Source organism: Drosophila santomea, chromosome 3R (assembly GCF_016746245.2).
Source record: "Drosophila santomea strain STO CAGO 1482 chromosome 3R, Prin_Dsan_1.1, whole genome shotgun sequence".
Classification (NCBI taxonomy): Eukaryota; Metazoa; Arthropoda; class Insecta; order Diptera; family Drosophilidae; genus Drosophila; species Drosophila santomea.
In genome coordinates this window covers 9,044,704-9,064,065 of record NC_053019.2, presented here as the reverse complement: position 1 = coordinate 9,064,065, position 19,362 = coordinate 9,044,704, and the positions used below count along the sequence as shown (strand labels likewise).

General features: G+C 39.0%; 1 protein-coding gene across 5 annotated transcripts in view; it reads left to right on the top strand.

Annotated features, from left to right (window-relative positions):
* LOC120453627 (maternal protein pumilio) overlaps window positions 1-19,362 on the top strand; it is a 181,427-nt gene that overhangs the window by 18,473 nt on the left and 143,592 nt on the right. For all 5 annotated transcript variants that reach the window (XM_039638411.2, XM_039638412.2, XM_039638410.2 and 2 more), the window contains 5 exons: window positions 1,142-1,383; window positions 1,598-1,724; window positions 1,792-1,910; window positions 5,714-5,999; window positions 6,153-6,239. In XM_039638411.2, the coding sequence (XP_039494345.1) occupies window positions 1,142-1,383; window positions 1,598-1,724; window positions 1,792-1,910; window positions 5,714-5,999; window positions 6,153-6,239 (861 nt within the window). The remainder of the gene's footprint in view (window positions 1-1,141; window positions 1,384-1,597; window positions 1,725-1,791; window positions 1,911-5,713; window positions 6,000-6,152; window positions 6,240-19,362) is intronic.

Sequence of the window (19,362 nt, the reverse complement as noted above, 5' to 3'; positions counted from 1 at the left end):
CTGTCAAGTTTTTCTTTGTCTCACTCGATATTTTTTTTTCACGCTCTCGCCGTCTTTGGCTCGTTTAAAGCATTTTCGTTGGCTTTATTTACCATTTTTGGTTTGGATACGCTAAATATTTGTTAAGAGATTTTCGGTGTTTGGTAATCTCCACAACCATCGCCGTTTGAAATCTCGGTGTCTTGGAAATTGTTGTCTTAGGTCATAGGCAAACGTAAAGCTGGCAATGCATACATATGTTTCAAATATTTATTTTATTTCTAATTGTTGTTTGGCTCAAATGTTTTTCATTGAATCAATTTAATCAAAAATTTTTTGGCAACACCCCCTGAATTGAGGCATGGTTAATAAATCGTTTTTATAAGGCTAACATACTTTTCAAGTTGCCTGTAACCTACAATTTCGGCTTGGCTTTTAGTGACTTGCGCTGTTATTAATGCAAAAGTCGCAGCCAAGAAGAGCTTTTCCATTTTCCGCCCCACGTGCAACACCGCCCCTTGGTTGAAGCCCAGTTGATAAGCTCTTAAATATTTAAACTGTGTGTCAGAAAGTCGGGAAGTTGCCAGATGTGTGGGCGGTTGGTGCGGCTTATTCTGTCGCATTATGACGCAAGGTTTTCCTTTGGGAATGGTTAACACACAGGCGGACACACACACAGCCAAAAAAAAGGAGGGCGATAAAAGTTAATTAACAATTTGTTTGCAATGCTCCGTTGACATTTATGTCGCTGGCGCATTGTTGTCAATGAGATGATGATGTGATTTCTCTGATATTTGCTTTCCTGGAAGCCATCAATTGCCAATGGGAATACAGTTGAGAATGCTTTATGGTAGCTCATTAAATGATTCTATAGATTTTCATTTTTATTTCCATTTCCCGTTTCTTTGAAATTACTTTTCTCAAAAAGTAATTTGGCGTATTATAATAATTTAATTAAAATAAATTCCATTTACTTTTAAATTATAAAATTGTTGCAGAAAAGTGTCGTTGGATGTTGGTTTAATGCTTGTGAATTAAAACGAATGATATACGTTTTCTAATTCAGGGGCAACCGCTGGGGACTATGGACCAGATTTATAAGAAACTTGGTAAACATTACGTGCAAATTATAATTTCGGCTTTTGTTTTCTCTATGCTTCAGATTACCACATCCACTGCCAAGAAATTGTGGGAGAAATCCGATGGCAAGGGCGTGTCCTCGAGCACTCCCGGTGGACCGCTGCATCCCCTGCAGATTCCCGGCATCGGGGATCCCTCCTCCGTGTGGAAGGATCACACCTGGTCCACACAGGGCGAGAATATCCTCGTTCCGCCCCCCTCGCGAGCCTACGCCCATGGAGGCGCCTCCGATACTTCAAACAGCGGCAATGCGGGCATACTGAGGTGAGAAAATTAACACGAACTAAGCATTTACAAATGGATTCAATAGAGCGTGAAGTGCAGATAAGGAAGTTGCAAAATACGTTTGTAAAATGCAAGAGTAGACCATTTTCCAAGCGTTTAATAAAGTAATAAATAAATGTTTAAGAAACTGCAGTGAACTATCTATATTTTCGAATTTTATATAATTAATCTAATGGTGCTATCTCTCTTGCAGTCCCCGCGATTCGACTTGCGCCAAAGTGGTGGAGTATGTTTTCAGTGGCTCGCCCACAAACAAGGATAGCTCGCTTTCCGGATTGGAGCCGCATTTGCGGAATCTTAAGTTTGACGACAACGATAAGGTAGGTGTTTAAACCATGAAATATATATAGTATCGATATAATAATAACACCGTGTTTCCAATTACAGTCACGCGATGATAAGGAAAAGGCTAACTCTCCGTTTGACACAAACGGCTTGAAGAAGGACGATCAGGTCACAAACTCAAATGGTGTTGTCAACGGCATTGACGATGACAAGGGCTTCAAGTGAGTAGCAGACAACTTACATCTCCGTCCAGACTCCAACCAATGGCCCCAGACTAGACTCTAAACTCTGGGTTGGTTAGAAAAACTGGTTTTCTCACTCTGTTGTCCGTTGGTTTCTTAGCCGCCTCTCTTCTCATGACCGCAGAATTTTTTCAAGTTATGATTACTGAAACTGAAATTTTTCCAGTTCAAGGTTGGGTTCTTTCTTTTTTGCATAGACTTTCACTCAATCCACAATGTGGTGTGTTGTTAGAAAGGCAAGAAGTGGAGTTTTCCAGTTTTCATCGTGACTGGCAAAGTGTTGAGGAAGTTATGACTGGTTCTGTTTAATAGACATGGCTAGTCATTCTTCTGTTTTATTTTTTTTTTGTTCGAAGGTTATTCAATAGGTTTTAACATTACGAATGGTATTGAAAACTATAACCAATTTTTAAGTTGTAAAGCCTACGATTATATGTAATTAGTTGAAGAAATCCATTTCCTTTCTGTTTTGCATTACATGTGCGCTTTTTACACAGCTGAAACTTAATTAAGAGCTTTTAGCAATTACACATTGATGTAATTGTTTTAGTTTCCTATTATTTAGTAATATTTTACTGGCGAGCATATGCTAATAATTGGCTTGCTTGTTAATTGTTAAAAGTCAAACCTTGAATAAAATATTTTCGAAAAGTGTTGACCCACTAAATTCATATCAATTACCTGAAATATTTACCGGCCTGGTCTTAACCCACATTTTTGTGTACTTCACTTGCAATTGTCATATCTTCGTATTCATGTGTGACATAAAGCTGCAAAGTGATTGTTGTGCGTCTGCCCACGGTTTTCGTATTTCCATTTCCATTATTTATTATTAAGTTTTAATTGTTTTTTATGGCGATGGGGAAAGCTTTTTTCTCCTCACTCGGCCCACCTGCGTTTTACGCATTTTGACTTGACGCAACGAAAATACAACGACACTTTGGTTGAGTTAAATTGGAATTTGTGCAGTTATGTTGAAAGAGATAGGTGGCTAAGCTTGAAATCAAAGACAATTTGTATTGGTTAAGCTAGTTAGCAAGAGTTTCAATGAGATAATAAATTGACTTTGTCAAAAAGCTTTATGTAATTAGACTTCATCTCGAATTCGATATTTACATTCATCAAGGTCTTGGTCTATTCTTAAAATGTATTGAAATACTTAGTTCCAATTATTACAATTTCTGAGCCACTTCCTCTTATCAAGCTGCCGCAGTTAAACAACATTTAGCAGAAACAAATACATGAGCGACCAGCAATCAGCTTTTAGGCCTAACAAAAGAAAAAGAAACCAGTCTGCGGTTTCCTCTCCCTCTCTCTTTTATATCTGTATCTGACTCTCGGCTTTGGCAGCCGGCTGGTTTCTCGGTTTCTTTTTTTTTTTTTTGTCCACTGAAGCTGTTTTGCAATTTCATTGCCGGTTGGCTCAAACATGTTTCAATGCCAAACGTAATAACTGTTATGATGTAAGTTACAACAACGGCAGCCCGAAAAAGAAGAGCCGCAGAAACAGCAATAAAAATCACCTGCATCAAGATCAGCTATCAGAAACGATACTCATTTCGGTTTCAGTTATAGTAGAGTTGGTTAGATTTCTACAAGATACTAATGCTGATTGCAATGCTTACAGCCTTCTTTAAAATTAACAATATTAATGTAAAAAATGTAGTACAGATATTTAGAAACATAATCCAATAAACCACTTTAGGTATTAATTAGGTATCTTATAGTGACTTCTAATAACAAAACAACGATCTGAAAGATAAAAACGTAAAGCGACAGAAAACAACTTGTCGATGTGATGAAACCAAATTGGAAACGTTTTGTATATATATTATGTTGTATTTGCCATACACTTTTTTGATTAGATTTCATTTGATATTGCATTACAGCGTGGGCTTCAGTTGGTTTTTGAGTGTTTTTTTTTGTTGCTACTGCGGCTGGAGGTTTCATTTTTATATGGCTGTTTGTTATTGTACGTTTTGTTTGAAATTAAAGTTGCGAAAACATTGAAAAGCGAAAAGCGCTGCTAAAAATAATTCGAGGCAGGCTAAAGTGGACAGACAAGTGAGTCACCTGACTGGCACACACACACTGAATGCTGCTTCTTCTTTTGCCGCCTGCCAGGTGACCCAGACCACTGCTAACCCAATACTACCGCCGCCCCTTCCCCTTTCAGCGCCGTTTTCCGCTTACCACTCTGACCTTTTCAACTGCCGATGCCTCATTTTTCCCTCATTGCTTCCCCTCTCTATGCCCTTTCTTTTGTCTTGAAAAGTGAAAATTTTGGGTCACCGAAAGAGGAGCAGCGGGGCTAATGTACAAACATACTACTTTGTACTAGGTCAGACATGACTCTTAGAATTCGGGGGGCCAATGGAAAGTTGCCAATGAAAACCTGACCTCGGTCAAACTAGACGCTCTAGAAATGGTAAAAAGTGAGAGTCTGAAATATAAGCTTTGCATTTGGTTTCATGTTCAACTAGTCGGGAAAAGTGTTTTGTAATTTTAACCCCAAAGAAGTAATAGATTTTGGCTAGCCAAAATGAAGACAAGAGTTATAAAAGAACAAAAATTATGTGTCTATGCTTGGCTGGCCTCATGACGGGGATTATTTACCGCCAGATGGTTAGTAATCACTGACATAATTCTAAAATATACGTAGCTAGCTATATGACTAACACAGGTAGTCCAAAAAATCGCAAAGGGTATGACGTAAGCTGCTCAAAAAATTATAGAAATTACACCGTTTTAGCAGCAATGCAATTCGCATTACAGTTGGATTAACAGTAATTAATTTCTACGCTTTGGATATTTGTTTCCCCAGCTGCTTTTGGCTGAGAGCGCTAAACTTTTGTTCTGCTCCCCAGATTGTTTCTCTGAAGTCGCATGTATTATTAATAATGCGGTGTGAATGACCTGACAATGAAATTATAGCTGGCAAATTACATACGAGCACACATGCACTTGAAGCTAGAAAGAAAAGGCGAACAATGTGAAGACAGAGTCATCGACTTGGGTGCAGTGGGTTAAGAGCGATGAATGAATGGAAGCTGCCGTGCCAAGATAAATGCATTAATTAATTTAGCAGCATGACTGACTCATACACACAGTGGCAAACATTTCCAGTTTGATATAAAGTTTGGTGCGACCATTTTATTTGCATGCTAAACGCTGTGCGTTTGAAAAAAATCGTTCATTTTATGCAGATGTTGTGTTTAATTTATGAACTCTGCTCAGCTGGGCTGCTGACGTCACGAGTGATTATCAAACAAGTTTGCTGCTTAAGTCTTTTGTTTTACCCGGTCTTTGGCCAATTGCTGCAAAACTGTGCAGCTGGGAGTAATTTTAGGCCGGCGAATTATTTTCCACTAATCTCAGATTGCTTTTAATTTCTAATTCTAATTTAAATTTCAAATCTTTTTAATTTCATTAATTGATTTATACATTCAATGCACTGTTAGTACTAAATTATATATCTTTTAGTCCACATAACGGTTTGAGTGTCTCTGATAAAATAAAGGTTTCTGTCACGACTAAGTGCAGGTTCCAGTTGCTCGAAAACTTTTTACAGCTCAAAACTGTGTAGTATTACAGCTTTAAACTGCACTGTTAAGTAACATGCTGTTAAGGTCCTTTGTGGTTTATAAACTGTGAAATGTAAGATTTGAGTTAAAAAATTTAAACAGTTTTTATGATATCTTATAGTTGAAGAATTAAAAATATATATTTCTAATATTCCTAAATATATTATTAAAATCCATTTTACTTTCATTAAATTATAGTCGCACTCCTGGTTCACGTCAACCATCGCCTGCAGAGGAGTCCCAGCCACGTCCCCCAAATCTACTATTTCCCCCACTACCCTACAACCACATGCTCATGGATCATGGCCAAGGCATGGGCGGCGGTTTGGGCGGAGTTGTCGGATCTGGCAACGGGGTCGGTGGTGGCAGCGGCGGCGGCGGTGCGGGTCAATATGCGGCCCACCAGCAGATGGCCGCCCAGATGAGTCAATTGCAACCGCCGATGATGAACGGCGTTGGCGGCGGAATGCCAATGGCAGCACAGGTAAATAATAAAAATAGATATATTGGAAATCGTATAAGAACTACAATAAATTTAGAAATAGTTCAGAATTAGTACACAAATTTTCTTAAGTTTTCACTTAAGAAATAATACATGCTTATCGTGTTATAACTAATTTATAATCCCACTTGGCAGTCACCCATGTTGAATCACCAGGCAGCTGGACCCAATCATATGGAATCTCCGGGAAATCTCTTGCAGCAGCAAAATTTTGATGTTCAGGTGAGTTGAAATGAATCCTACCGCACAGTTTGTTGTTTCCATGGTCCCCAGAGTGACATTTTCATTGTGGATTCGCAACCGAAAATTTGGGTCATGTGAGTGGGTGGCATGGGAGTAGGCATCCGAATGCTGGAGTCACTGTGGCTGCCTAATTTTCCGCATCCGCCGGATGCTGCTGTTGCGTCCCCTGGTAGCCATTTCCTCCAGCCTTGCACAAAACTCAGTCCCAATGCACCACTCTCCATTTCTCGATTTACCATCCGGCATCCAGCGCAGTGCCCATCTCGTTGCATGCAATTTATTTCGAAACAAAACGGAAATCGGATTTATTAGCCACAAAATTGCTTTTAAGCTGGTGCCTCTGTGTGCCAGTGGCTGTCAAACCAGCCTTTGGTTAGGCTCTCAGTTACATTCCTGTGGTTACAGTGGGCACTCGATAAGGGAAAAGTGTTGACAAACTACTTTCAAAATTGAATAAAACCTTTAATTTGTATCAGTTACTAACGGAATCACTGCAAGGTTTAAACAGAATTTAACCTTGTAAATATTTCATATCTTTGTGTGCAAGTACAGACTGTATTCCGGGCCCCAGTCAATGTCATTTCTTTCTGTTAACTTCAGCTTTATATCTAGCAAACAACCAAGAGGCAGCCCCTCTCCCTTGGCATGCCAAATTGAAAATCAATATGCGTTGTTGCAGTTACCGATGCTATATCCTCCCTCGATCTCTGCCTGCCCATCCTGCCCGATTCCCCCTTGGCCTTCAACTGTTGGCCGCAAAGCAAATTGACATTTCCACACTTTAGTCGTCGTTGAGGCTGGGGCAATCTGCACTTCCGCTTTTTATCGCTCGCTCCACACATCCTGCAGGCATTTTTGTGTCGCTTTTGTCTTCTCCTCTGGCATAAAGAAGAGTGAAACAGGCGGGGGAAAACCGAAGCGGGAAAACTTTATCGTAGCTCTTTGTTGGCCTGTGTGTATGTGTGTGTGTGTTTTAAGTGAGCTGCCTGAAAGTGTGCTGCGCAAAATTGCATCAAAGTGAAAAAGCCAACACACTGTCAGAAAATGTTGTTAAGCCAGCAACGGTCGAGTAACAGCAGAGCAACCAGCATCAAACTGTATCCTGATCGAACCAAAGTAGCTGGAATGTCATTACTGCTTGTGGCGCCAGAAAGGTGAAAGTTTAATGCGCTTCTTGTGTTTTGGATAAAGTTTTTCATAAGCACATTGAAGTCAGCTCAAATGTGTTGATCAAACAGAGATAATTGGAGAGAATGCGTAGAGTACATTTAGTAAGCTCTAAATAAAGTAAACGCATTTATAAGCAAATGCGGATGTTTAAAAATATTACATTTAAACATTTCTCTTATCCAGCGGAAATCAAAGTTCGTGCCATATCAAAAATGGTTACAACTTTACGAACATTAAAATGAAATTACCCTTTCAGAGGTCAGTTAAAAGGGATATGCCTTTGCCCTTTTATGAAGCACTTTTAATTCAGAGCAAAAAATTATATTATAATGCCTGCGTTATGCGAGAGACCATAAAGAATGTTAATATATGTGTAATAATAGTGATTATTATTATGTTTTCATATTCTCTCAGAGAGATAAAGCAACTCGCATCACTCCGTCCATAAATAAAGCCCAGGAAAAGAGGGCGACAAAGGGAAAGCAGGAGGACAGATATGCATTTATTGGTTTCATGAGAAAGGCGTGCAATATGTTGCCGATAATGGATAATGGATAATGCAAGGCATGCACTCAGGCTTCTCCCCACTTTTCGGTTGCTTTCGTGCATATTTCTTATTAAATTGGCGTTGATATTAACACTGAAAAGAAGGAAAGAAAAGAATCTTGACGAATCGCATGCAAAATAACGATGAAAACTGAATGAAAGGATTTTTTGTTGGCTTGAAGGATGGCAATATGGCACCACATACAATGCAAGCGATTTTTGACAATGGTTATGCAATAAATATGAAGACGAACGACTTGACGCTTTTGTTATGAGATTTTGAAAGGGGGTGATGAAAAAAAAGTTCTACGAGTATCATTATTTGCGGCTTATTGCTTATTTGGTTCTTAGTATTTAGTAAATCCAAACGGTTCTTGAATCTTACTTCAGTTTTTATAGCAACCAACGTATCTAAAATGCAATTTACTTCATGAATATGTATTAAAGTCGGAAGTAAAACGAGGAAAAATCACATGTGGTGAAACCATCCGTTGAATGTCAGAATGTAGAAGACAAATGGATGGAATGCCTTTGAAATAAAAGAAATCGTTATTTATAAGCAGCAGCAGAGCAGGATGAAGAAAATTGCCACAGACCGAAGGAAAAGGGGAAAATTACTTTGGCAAATCGCTGAAAATTAATGCAAACTGTTGCCAAAGAATCATCAATATAAATTTCAATGTGACCAATAACATATTTGGCAACTACTTGCGGGCAAATAAAAAAAATGTTTGTCAAACATAAATCAATTTTTCAGGACAGAAGATTGAAGATAGGAAAAGTTTGCCAAATAATTTGGAAATTGTTAAAATAAAGATTGGTGCATATAATGAACAAATATTTTCGGTTTTCATGGCTCACTTCCTCTTACTAGAAAAACGATTACAAATTTTGTGGCAAGAAATGCGGAAGAAATGCTTTTCTATGGCTCACTTTTTATGATTTCCTTTCTCTAACACTTTTGGCTGCTGTCTGTCTTAGCCACGCTTCATTGGTTGCTTTTGTGTGTTAATCAGTCAGTTGGCAAGGCTTTTGTTGTCTTCAACGCGGCTTAATCCGATGATTGTTTTGGTCTCTATTGTCTGCCTAATTCAGCTTTGATCTGAAAGTCTGAAGTCTCTTTAATTGATTTTTAAAGTGTCGGATTACTGTGGTTTTACTTGTCTACAGGTACTCGGTTTAGTAAATCAGAAAGTTAATGAAAGATGCTTTTGTTCGTATACATTTTGAAGGTAACGAAGAAGGTAAAATAAAAAAAAAAACATAATTTAAATGCATATTGGAAATGCAAATGGAAGCAAATAAATCTGGGTATTGCAAATAATTGTGTCTGCATTATGCAAATTCCAGCAATAGTTTTGTGTCTTTTCAAGTGTTGAATTTATGCATTTATAAATATGAATAATTCGTTTTTTTTTATGCCAATACAGTCACAGTTTTGGGTCAACAGGCAATTGAGATTTAAAAGATGGCATTAACTAATAGGTATGGGATAGCGCAAATGCCACTTGCATTTTACATTCAAATTCGTCGTGCATAATTTACCACCGCCAAAGTGCGAAAATTTGCATAAAAATGCATTTAAATCAATGAAAGTGCAGCATCTGCTTTGCTCCTTGCGCCGATTCGCAATGCACCCCTCTGCAATTTACCATCCTCTTTTGGGCGCTGCCATATATTAATATAGCAATTAATTAAGCGTTAATTGGCACAAAAAGCATATAGCTCATTATGCATGTGTGTATGGCACTTAGTAAATTAATTTCCAATTGTCCATGGGCAGTGTTTCATTTCAATGCAGGCCTGATCACATTTTGTTCAAAATACGTTCTCGTTGCATTTCAAGTTTAAATTGCTGCCTTTTTGATGATTGAAAAATGTATTCAATTAAAATCCTACAATGCTGCCATTGCGAACGTGGATTTTGGTTGGTTAAATTTTGGAATTTTAAAGTAGGTAGTTTAGTTTTAGATAAAGTGGCGATTAACATAATTGCATATAAGGATGATATATAAGGATTTGAAAATAAGGATGAACCAACTTTTATAAAGTATATATTGTGGTATTTCCTAAACCAATTGCTTTCCTGGAAGTTTTAAGCTAAAGTTTGCTGTGCAACATTAAAGTTTTGATCTATTTTGAGCCGGACTGATTACCTTTAGCTTCCTTAGGCAACTTTGCTCATTTCGCATTAGTCTGGAAAGACTTTTCCGTTACCATGGACAACGATAAATTGCTTCTACGTCCCCAATATTCACCTGGTTGTTGCTTTTCGGTCGTGGGCGTTCCACCGAAGGAGTGAAAATTGTTGGAGCGGGCTGGTGGAAAGTGTCATCCAATGCCGTCACTTGACATTTACCGCCAATAAAGCCCAATTAGCGGTTACTGCTCGCCTCAGACACTGCGTCTTAGTCGTCTTCCCTTGAAGTTTGTGTGGACACGCAAATGCTAATTAGTAAGTGGCAAATAGTTGACATCGGTTAGAGAAGGGGCGGTTCTAGAGGGGAGGGGGTATGGCAAGTGGCGGGGCGTCGCAAATTTGGTAGCCGAGACATTAATTAAGCGGAGCCCTGATGCATGCTTCACAGCATATGCGCTTATCAGCAGTGTGTCCTTGCAACTGCCGCCTCTTTAATGGCTTAGTGTAGTGAATGGCCCATATGGAATAGTTTGCTGAGCGAGGAAAGTTTTTGTAGTAATGATCTAACGGGGGATCAACACAAAATCATATGTAGTACACTTCAAAAGCAATCTCCTGTTTATCTGAAATTTATCTGCTAATCTCGGTGTCAAGGAAATTTCCCTTCTAATCAATCAATTTCAACCCCGCGCAGAAACTTGAGTTAACCTATAAACACTTCTTAACTTTTAACTCGAGCTCACATGGGTAAACTTCAAAGCACACGAAAAGAACAAGTAATTCCTCATTCAATCCACCCCGAAAAAGAAGCGCAGAGACGAAGAGTTTAGCAAATAATTTGCCTTTAATTAACATGCTGACATCATTAAGGAGATGGCAACAGTTTGTCAGATAGCCGAATCATTTGTCTTCACGCCCGCAGGAAATATCATCCCCAACTACCGAAAGGTTTCATTTCTCACCACCACCATCACCGTCAACCGGAAAATGCTATTGACAGCACCACCTTTCCCATGGCCTTGATGTTTGTGAGCTTGTGTATGTGTGTGTGTGGGTGTGTGTGCTAATTAAATAGAAAAATTAGAAAAACTACGTCGTAAATTTCAGTACGAAGTCGTGTAATACAAAACCCAAAAGCGCACTTATCACACTCCAGGGGAAATCGGGCACAAGCGCTGACAAAGAGCGATGGGGAAAATGGAGATTGGAGAATGGAAAACAACGAACGGCGAAAACCCCAATGAAACCCCAGAACCCCTGAACACCAGAACACCCCGAACACCCACCCCCTGGCGGGTGTGAAATCATTTGACGACATTGCTCTCTGCATGACGCAATTAATCACATTAAGTTGGCCTGGCCAAGTTATTTATTTATTCGTGGCCAGACTGAGCGGGCCAATTCGCTGCAGACGATGGAGCAACGCTTGATTAGCTCATAAGTGCGCGGCTAAAGACATTGACCTCGATAAGAAATGGAATTACCCCTCGAATGTGTACCATATAAAAATGCTAATTTGCTGATTACACTTCGCTCGATATTGCATTGAAATTAATTGGAGCACGGACATGGGGAATACCTTTTATTGGTGCCAGTATTCTGTATATTATTTATACACCATATATAAGTTTGAGATGTCATCAATGTTTCAGAGCGAAACAAAGCGAACATTTTTGTATTTTATCCATAGTTCAGATAATTAACGAATAATACCAAAAATATTTAAGTGAAACGTGTTTGTGTTTTAACATTATGCAAATTCCAATGACAATTTAAAACGCATTTTAACTGCATTTCAAGGAGAGATGTCATCAATGTTTCAGAGCGAAACAAAGCGAACATTTTTGTATTTTATCCATAGTTCAGATAATTAACGAATAATACCAAAAATATTTAAGTGAAACGTGTTTGTGTTTTAACATTACGCAAATTCCAATGCCAATTGAAAATGCATTTTAACTGCATTTCAAGGAGAACGGATGATGTATAAAATATTTTCCAAACAATTATTGCAAGTATTTGACCACTAAAATCGTTAGTATTTGTGTACTGCGTAAAATGAAGCTACGTTTCTTGGATAGAATCCGTTTCCCCTTCAGCCCACTTTTTGACCACTTTTCATCCCCCATCATAAGTTGCGACCTTTGGCAGTAGTTTGTCAACTTTTAGTTGGTTACGTCTGGGGAGGTTTGCAACAACTTTTTCATTAATAGTTAACAAGCTTCATAATTAAGCAGCCAGACGTAGGAAAGTCGGGACATTTCTTTTATTCGTCCCCTTGTTTCTTGGCCAAGTTTTTCTTTATTTTTTGTATTCTTGCTCCTCCCTTACTTCATTCGGAATTATGTGCTGATAAAGTTGTTTAGTTCTTGGCGTTCTGTGTTCTGTGGCCTTTTGCAAGTAAGTCAATGAGTTGTAGTTTGTTGTCTAGCTGTCATGAGATTTACCGAACTAGTTTCTCAAAGCGTTTTCATGTCGCACCTCTCATTTGCAGACAGTTTTCCAGCTGCTCATTTTCCGGGCCACTTGTTTACTGCTGGTGGCCTTGCATCTGAATTCATCTGCATTTCTTTGGCAAGTGGAAGGACTTTGACAAGCTCATTCGACTGATGAATAAACCAGCAGGCGAAGGAGTATGTAATATTTAAAATTTCACTCTGGGCCAGCCATAAATTTAAATTGCCTCATTAGCAAAGGGGTTAACCACGACGAATGCCCCAAAGCATAGTATCCTTAACCAAATTTTGCCCTGCTTTCTTGGCTAGATATTCAAGCGAATATTTTGAGGGCCACCCTTTGCTTTGGCACTTTGTCTAGCTCATTTAAGTTTTGTTGGTCAGAAAGCTTAACTAAACTAAAAGCATGTAAAGCACTGAAAAGAAAACCGCATGCAGACACTTTATTCATTTTTCCAGGGATATGGGGAAAATGGGAAATGGCTTTGTCCGCTAAGTGAGTGTGTGTTGGAAAGTTTTTCATTGAATTTCATATGTAGACGAGGGCGGGGAAAGCCACACACACACAGACACTCCCCAAAACTCACTTCACCGAAACTCACACACACAGTGGGCGAAGACATCGGAGTTGATAAAATGTTGACAGTTTTGGGTTAGTTGTCGAAGCCTTTGAGTGGACAAGCTGCAGGAAAACCAAGGGGAATGTAATTGATAGAGTGCATGGGTTCTTGAAGTTATTTGACTAGCTATTAAAGTTATTTCAACGTTTTAGTAGCTCTAAAAGGGAAGCGAACCTATCTAGGTTGATTCTATGTCCAATTGAAAGGTTGTACTTCATACACAACTATTAACCCAATTTACCATGGAGAGACACACAATCGCAATCAGAACGGGGCAATCGGCAATCAGATAACATTTGTGCCACGCCTGGCAACAATCACGCCAAATACTAATTGCATACTTTTCGAGTCGATGTGTTTTTACCAGCGTCGCCATATTCTAAATAATTAATGCACAGCAGCGCCGCCGTGCAATCAACATCAGTTGGAGTTGTCAAGTGACTTCATTTCGGTGCTCAACGGTCCGTGGCTTGTAGATGGGAAATGGGAAATGCTTTCCACGCGGCAAGGATATAGGATGTGGGATAGTGAAAATGGCGGCAAACAAACTGACGACACAGCAAAGTCATAGATTTCCCACAGACGAGCGCTCGATCAACCTGCTTTCTACTACTACTAAAGCTGCTGTTTCTGTTGGGAAGGTTCAGCAACATTTGGCTGGGGCCAGACACCTCTTTGCGCACCCACAAATCTCCATCTATGTATATGCATATGTGTATATATATTCCAATTCAGTGCACTTTAATGGTTCTGTTCAGACCTTCCCGCTTTTCGCTTTTGTGGGGGAAGAAAGAAAAAAATGGGGCTTCGCTGGTGTCGCCGTGCAATTTAAATACATACCCCCTTGATATTATATTTCTCCGCTCCAACCAGCCAGCGACAGATCCCTTCACTACCCCACTTTGGGCCTTGCATGTCACACGCAAACTATATCTATATCTATATCTATACATATATTTTTTTATATTTTCTTGTATCCTTTGCTGTCTATAACTCCGTGCTCTATATTTACGCTACATTTAGTCGGAAGTTTCTCGCGTCTGTTGCTTTCCATGCGTTCTGCTGATGGCTGAGTTTTCCATTGTCTGCTGCGGTGATAAAAGGTTATGATAGTTTCTGCCACCTTTAAATCAAGAAATTCCTATAAACTGCCACTTTTGTTATATCTTTCAAAAAGTAGTTTCTACAAAATCCGTTTTGACACATGGTTTAATACTTTTTCTGCAGCATTAAATGCTTTTTTTATACATAAAAGTTAAAGGGTACTATTTGGTTCTACTACGTTTTTAATTCTATTCCGTTCAATCAATTGTTTCGTCTTTTGTCAACTAAATTTGCCGCATGTTCGAGCAGAGCGAAAACCAGTAAAACGTGGAAGTTCATTTACATGTTCACAAAAAATGTATGCCTAATGGTTTCTTTATTGGTTTCCTTTTTTATTCAACTCCTCTGTCGTGCGAAAAGAGTCAAAGTTTGATGATTTTATAGCGTTAAGCTATTAACGATTGTAATCTATATCCATTCAGAATGCTTTTTATATAACACGCTAACTTTCTGCCGACAGGCAAATAATTTGGCTGAACTTTTGTCACGCTCGGAAATTGATTTTCACGATATCGTCAATCATTGAACTTGATTTTAGGGCTATAGCCATAGCTTGCCCATATATTTCTGCTGATTGTTATGCCCAAAGTGACTTCACTAACCTAAGACAATGAGTTCCACTTCCCCTATCGATTTATTTGCTGTTTATTCAGTTGCATTTGGTAGTTGCAACGATGCGCTCTATTGGTCCGTAAAAAGTTGGCGCAATTGCAGTTGCCTTACATAATCATTTAGAGGCTACTTAAGACACTTTAATGCACTTTTTTTCACATCGCTATTACGTATTCTGTTAGTTTTTCCAATTAGTTTTATGAAAAAGCATAATTAAAAGTGGACTCCCAAAGGCAAAAGACGCAAGTCAGTCAGTTCACGTTTTAGACGTTTTCAAGGTTTGCGCAGAAATTAATTAGGGGCACAAATGTAGAATGGACTGGTAATCTTTTCGGGGCCTTTTGTATTTGGCAAACCAATGTTAATAATCACAATCATCGTTATCATCATTATCCCGATCATTATCGTTGTGTTTGTGATGGTGATGGCTAAGCTTTTGTAAGAGCCGGCTAATTTACACACATTCAACTTGTAATCCCCAGCATAATCACAGAGATGAAGTGAAAAGGTTGGGTCGCGGGTTCTGTGCATCTCATTAAGGATAAAGAGCCGGATGTCGCGGTCTCGCAAGTATGTGTGCATGTTTGTGTTTGTGTGTGTGTGTATGTGTGTGGCTGCATCCTTTTCGGGACACTGTGACACAATGAGAGCTCATTACGACACTGAGCTATAAAATGGCTCAGAAAATGGTGCACAAGTTTTATTACCAAATGGAGGTATCTTAACAATTCTTTACGGAATAAACATGAATAGTGTATTAAATGTGACTTTCCTTTTAAAATATGGAAAGTTATATGATTATCTTTAATAGCAGTTGTTTATTTTTCGCTGTGCAGGCGCATGGAATATTTGAGTGAATGGGTGGGCTTCAGGCCAAAACAGTTTTACAGTCCTTTGTTTTCGATAAAATGTCATCCGCGTCACATTTCTATTGGTTTGCCGGGTGCGATGGCAGGACCTTTTGTTGCCATTTCTTTGGCCATAATGAGAGTGCGTCTTCAAAATGGCATTCTGAATGCCGTCGCCTTGCCTGGTTGTGGGTCTCCTCTTAGCTTGGCTCAAAGGAGCCGGATTGAGTGCAGCCGCAGCTGTCATTTCAGCTGTCATTGTGTGACATCTTCATCAGCATCATCGCTGTTGGCCGCATTCGCTTAGTATTTCACTCTTTTGATAGACGTTTGTCAATCAAAATTATGCTCTGGCTTCCCGCTTTCTAGCTCAACATTTCCACGCTTGCCCATTGTTTGCCTTTTGGTTTTGTCACTTTAGTTTGCCTTCCTAATGCATCATCCTTAATTGGCATTTTGTGTAGGCGACTTAGACTGGATCTATTCTTTAATGTTTGCCATACTATTTAGTCTCTTTAAATATTATCATTTAGTCTGCATGGTTGAATGCCTTCATAAAACCTTTAAATTACACCAAACACACTGGAATCTCCCGAAAATACCGCAAAGCTTGAACTTTGCCTTTGGCCTCGCTTGTCGCTCAAAATATGTATTATTCAAATATCCATGACAATGCCGTCCACAAATTATGGTTACGAACCTTTGCGGGAAGTTTATTAAACTCAAACTCAATTTGGGCCAACACCTTCTTCTCGGCACTCAAATGTCTGGATGGATTTTGGGCCAAATTGTATGCAATGCCAGCTCAGCTCAGCTGCTTTACGACATAATTACATTTTAATTCCAAAGACAAGAGCAAATAATATGGTAAAACTAACCAAGAACAACATCAACAGCAACAACAAGAGCAAAAACAAGAACAGGAACGAATGAAATTTGAAGTTTATCCGAAAGTTTGCACTCATGAGGTCTCTTGCGGTTGGCTGAGTAGAATCTGCATGAATTATAATTATGTTTTTCATTAAAATTCACCTTGATGCCGAACAAGTTTTGGCGCGATTTTCAACTTTTCGGTGAAAACTTTTTGTGTCGCCGTCTAGCGGCTGTGCTCTTTTGTTGTTTACATATTTGATTTACATTTTTAATGAGCTTGCAAATTTCTAAAATAGAATGCATAAGGAAAATGGTAAATTTTGTGGCGTAGATTCTAGAATTTTTAATTAAATGTTGTTGCTGATAATAAAAATAATAACGTGGGTAATGTGCGAAAAGCAATTGAATGAATACGAATTGAAAGTGGGTGTGGGAGTGGAAGTGGCAGTGGAGGAAGTGGAAGTGAAGTTACCTTACCTACCAGCCAGGTGAGACATTCATTCGGCAAAGGATAAAGTTTGCCTTACAAACTACAATTTAATTTAACTTTGGATATTCTTTGTTCTCCCACTCGACTTGACTCGTCCTGTTCTCTTCTCTTCAGTGCCATATCATTTGGAGTAGACTATGGGGAGTTAGTTCACTTCTCCCTACTCCACTTCTGCATTCCTTCTCGAAAGTTAGCTGCTGCATTCCTGAACGCACTGCCAATGTCAGCTTATTCTGTCATTCATTTTGATGTTTTCTGTATATTCTCATTTTTTTTTTTTTTTTCTACTTTTTGCCCTTTTCATTGCTTTAACTTTATCGTAAAAATAAAGTTTGCTCAACTTTTGGTAGACTCTATTTGGATTTCTGCGCGGCATTGAAATGATACTTATCAAAACTTGATGTTCTACACTTCTGAAGAATATTGTTCGGGCACTTAATAAAAAAACCTCGGGCTTGAATAAAGTTTTTATTTCTTGTATGTCAATGATTTGCAAATAAATTAAAATCTATTTCATAATAAATATGAATATATGGAATGGGAGAAGGCAGTCTATGATCTGCGCGCAATTTCATGAATTTCAATGGCAAGCAATTTCCCATCGCTGACTTTCATCTTGCAGCTTGTTGTTTACTTACACGTTCATTTTATTTAATATTATGCACATGTTTCATTTATGAAATGCAAAAGTTGCATATGCGGAAAACGCTACGACGTCTCTCATACACTTCTTTCAAGTATTCCCATTTGTTTTTTTCCCCATCTTATTGTTCGTAATGTAATAATAATCGTAAATGCTTATTTAAGCAGTAAATACGACTTGAGTATTAACTCGGTATTCTATGAACTTCTTTTTATTAAATCGCTTCTAGAGCATTTCCTAGTCTCCTGTTTCGCCTGCCATTTGTGAGCTGCATTTTTAATGGGATGCCTTGGAAAAAGTTTGTCAAGAGTTTTTCTCTATTTTCCCTGGCTTGTCAGTGGGAGAAGCCCACAGTCGAAGTGGTAGTAGTTGTAGAAGTAGCAGCAGCTGGAAGCAGAAAATTATTCTAATTATGCAAGTAGTATCTGAGGCAGCTGCCTGACAAATACAAATTATACGGGCAAAAGGTCTCGCAGTTGTGCAAGATGTAAGATGATTCTGGATACATAATGTTGAAACTTGGAATAGATGTCAGAGGATACCACGAATGGGTTTTGCAACTATAGAAAACTTATCGTGTAATATTTCACCTAAAAACATAGCATATGCTTGTATTGTGGTGGCCATAAAATGTTTCTTTTCAGTGGCTAATTGTGTTAATTATTGTGTTTACTCTTCCTTTTAAGTACAATTACCCATACTATTTTTCTCGGAATTTTCCGCTCCTCTTGTAGTATCTGCGCTTTGTTAGTGAGCTACCATGTTGGATTTAATGCACTTGTCTTTGACAACGACTAACGGTTACTTTGTTATGCCCTCACCGTGGAGGAGCGTCCACTACTACTACTTGCACGAGTCCACCCAGCCCATTACCCTGTGTGTGTTTGCTTCGTGAAGCTGCAATAATGCCCCTTTAATAATTCTCAGTCATTTGGAAAATAACAGTACAAAGCCGTGACCATATCTCTGGCAGTAACCAACCTCAACCGTCCGGTCTTCATTTTCCCCCCTTCCCTTCGCCGGCCGCCCTTTTATAACCCTCTACGATTTTCACCCTCCTCGTTCCGTTGTGCAGCTGCTCTATCTTTCAGTTGTTGCTGTTGCACCTCGTTGTTGGGCTTTACTTGTTGTTAGCGCCTCCGTTGTTGGCTCTTACCACTGACCCTTTGCTACCTCATCACCCACCGCCCACCACCCACCGCTCCCCTCTTGGTCCCTCCCAATTCATGTCGAACATGAAAATTTGTGTTGCATGTCCTTTTTTCGCTTTTCCTCACAACCTTATTTTTCCCCTTAATGTTTTTTTTGGTTCGTTTTTTGGCCCATGTCCCTTTGGCCACATTTTAAGCTGCTGCAGCTTGTTTCCACTGTTGCATTTTATTTTACATTTTTATTTTCGTTTTCCGGCTCGTTGCTCTGTATTTTCATGTTGCACACCCGTCCGTCCTACTGTCCTTATCTACTCTGCCAATTTTCTACCTAGCTGTGTGATTTAACTAAGTAGAGCTCTGGGTCATGGGTTTGACTTTATCATTATGCAGCTGTTGATAGTAGAACAACAATGCTATGGTTTTTTGTTACTAATCATAATCCTCTTTTC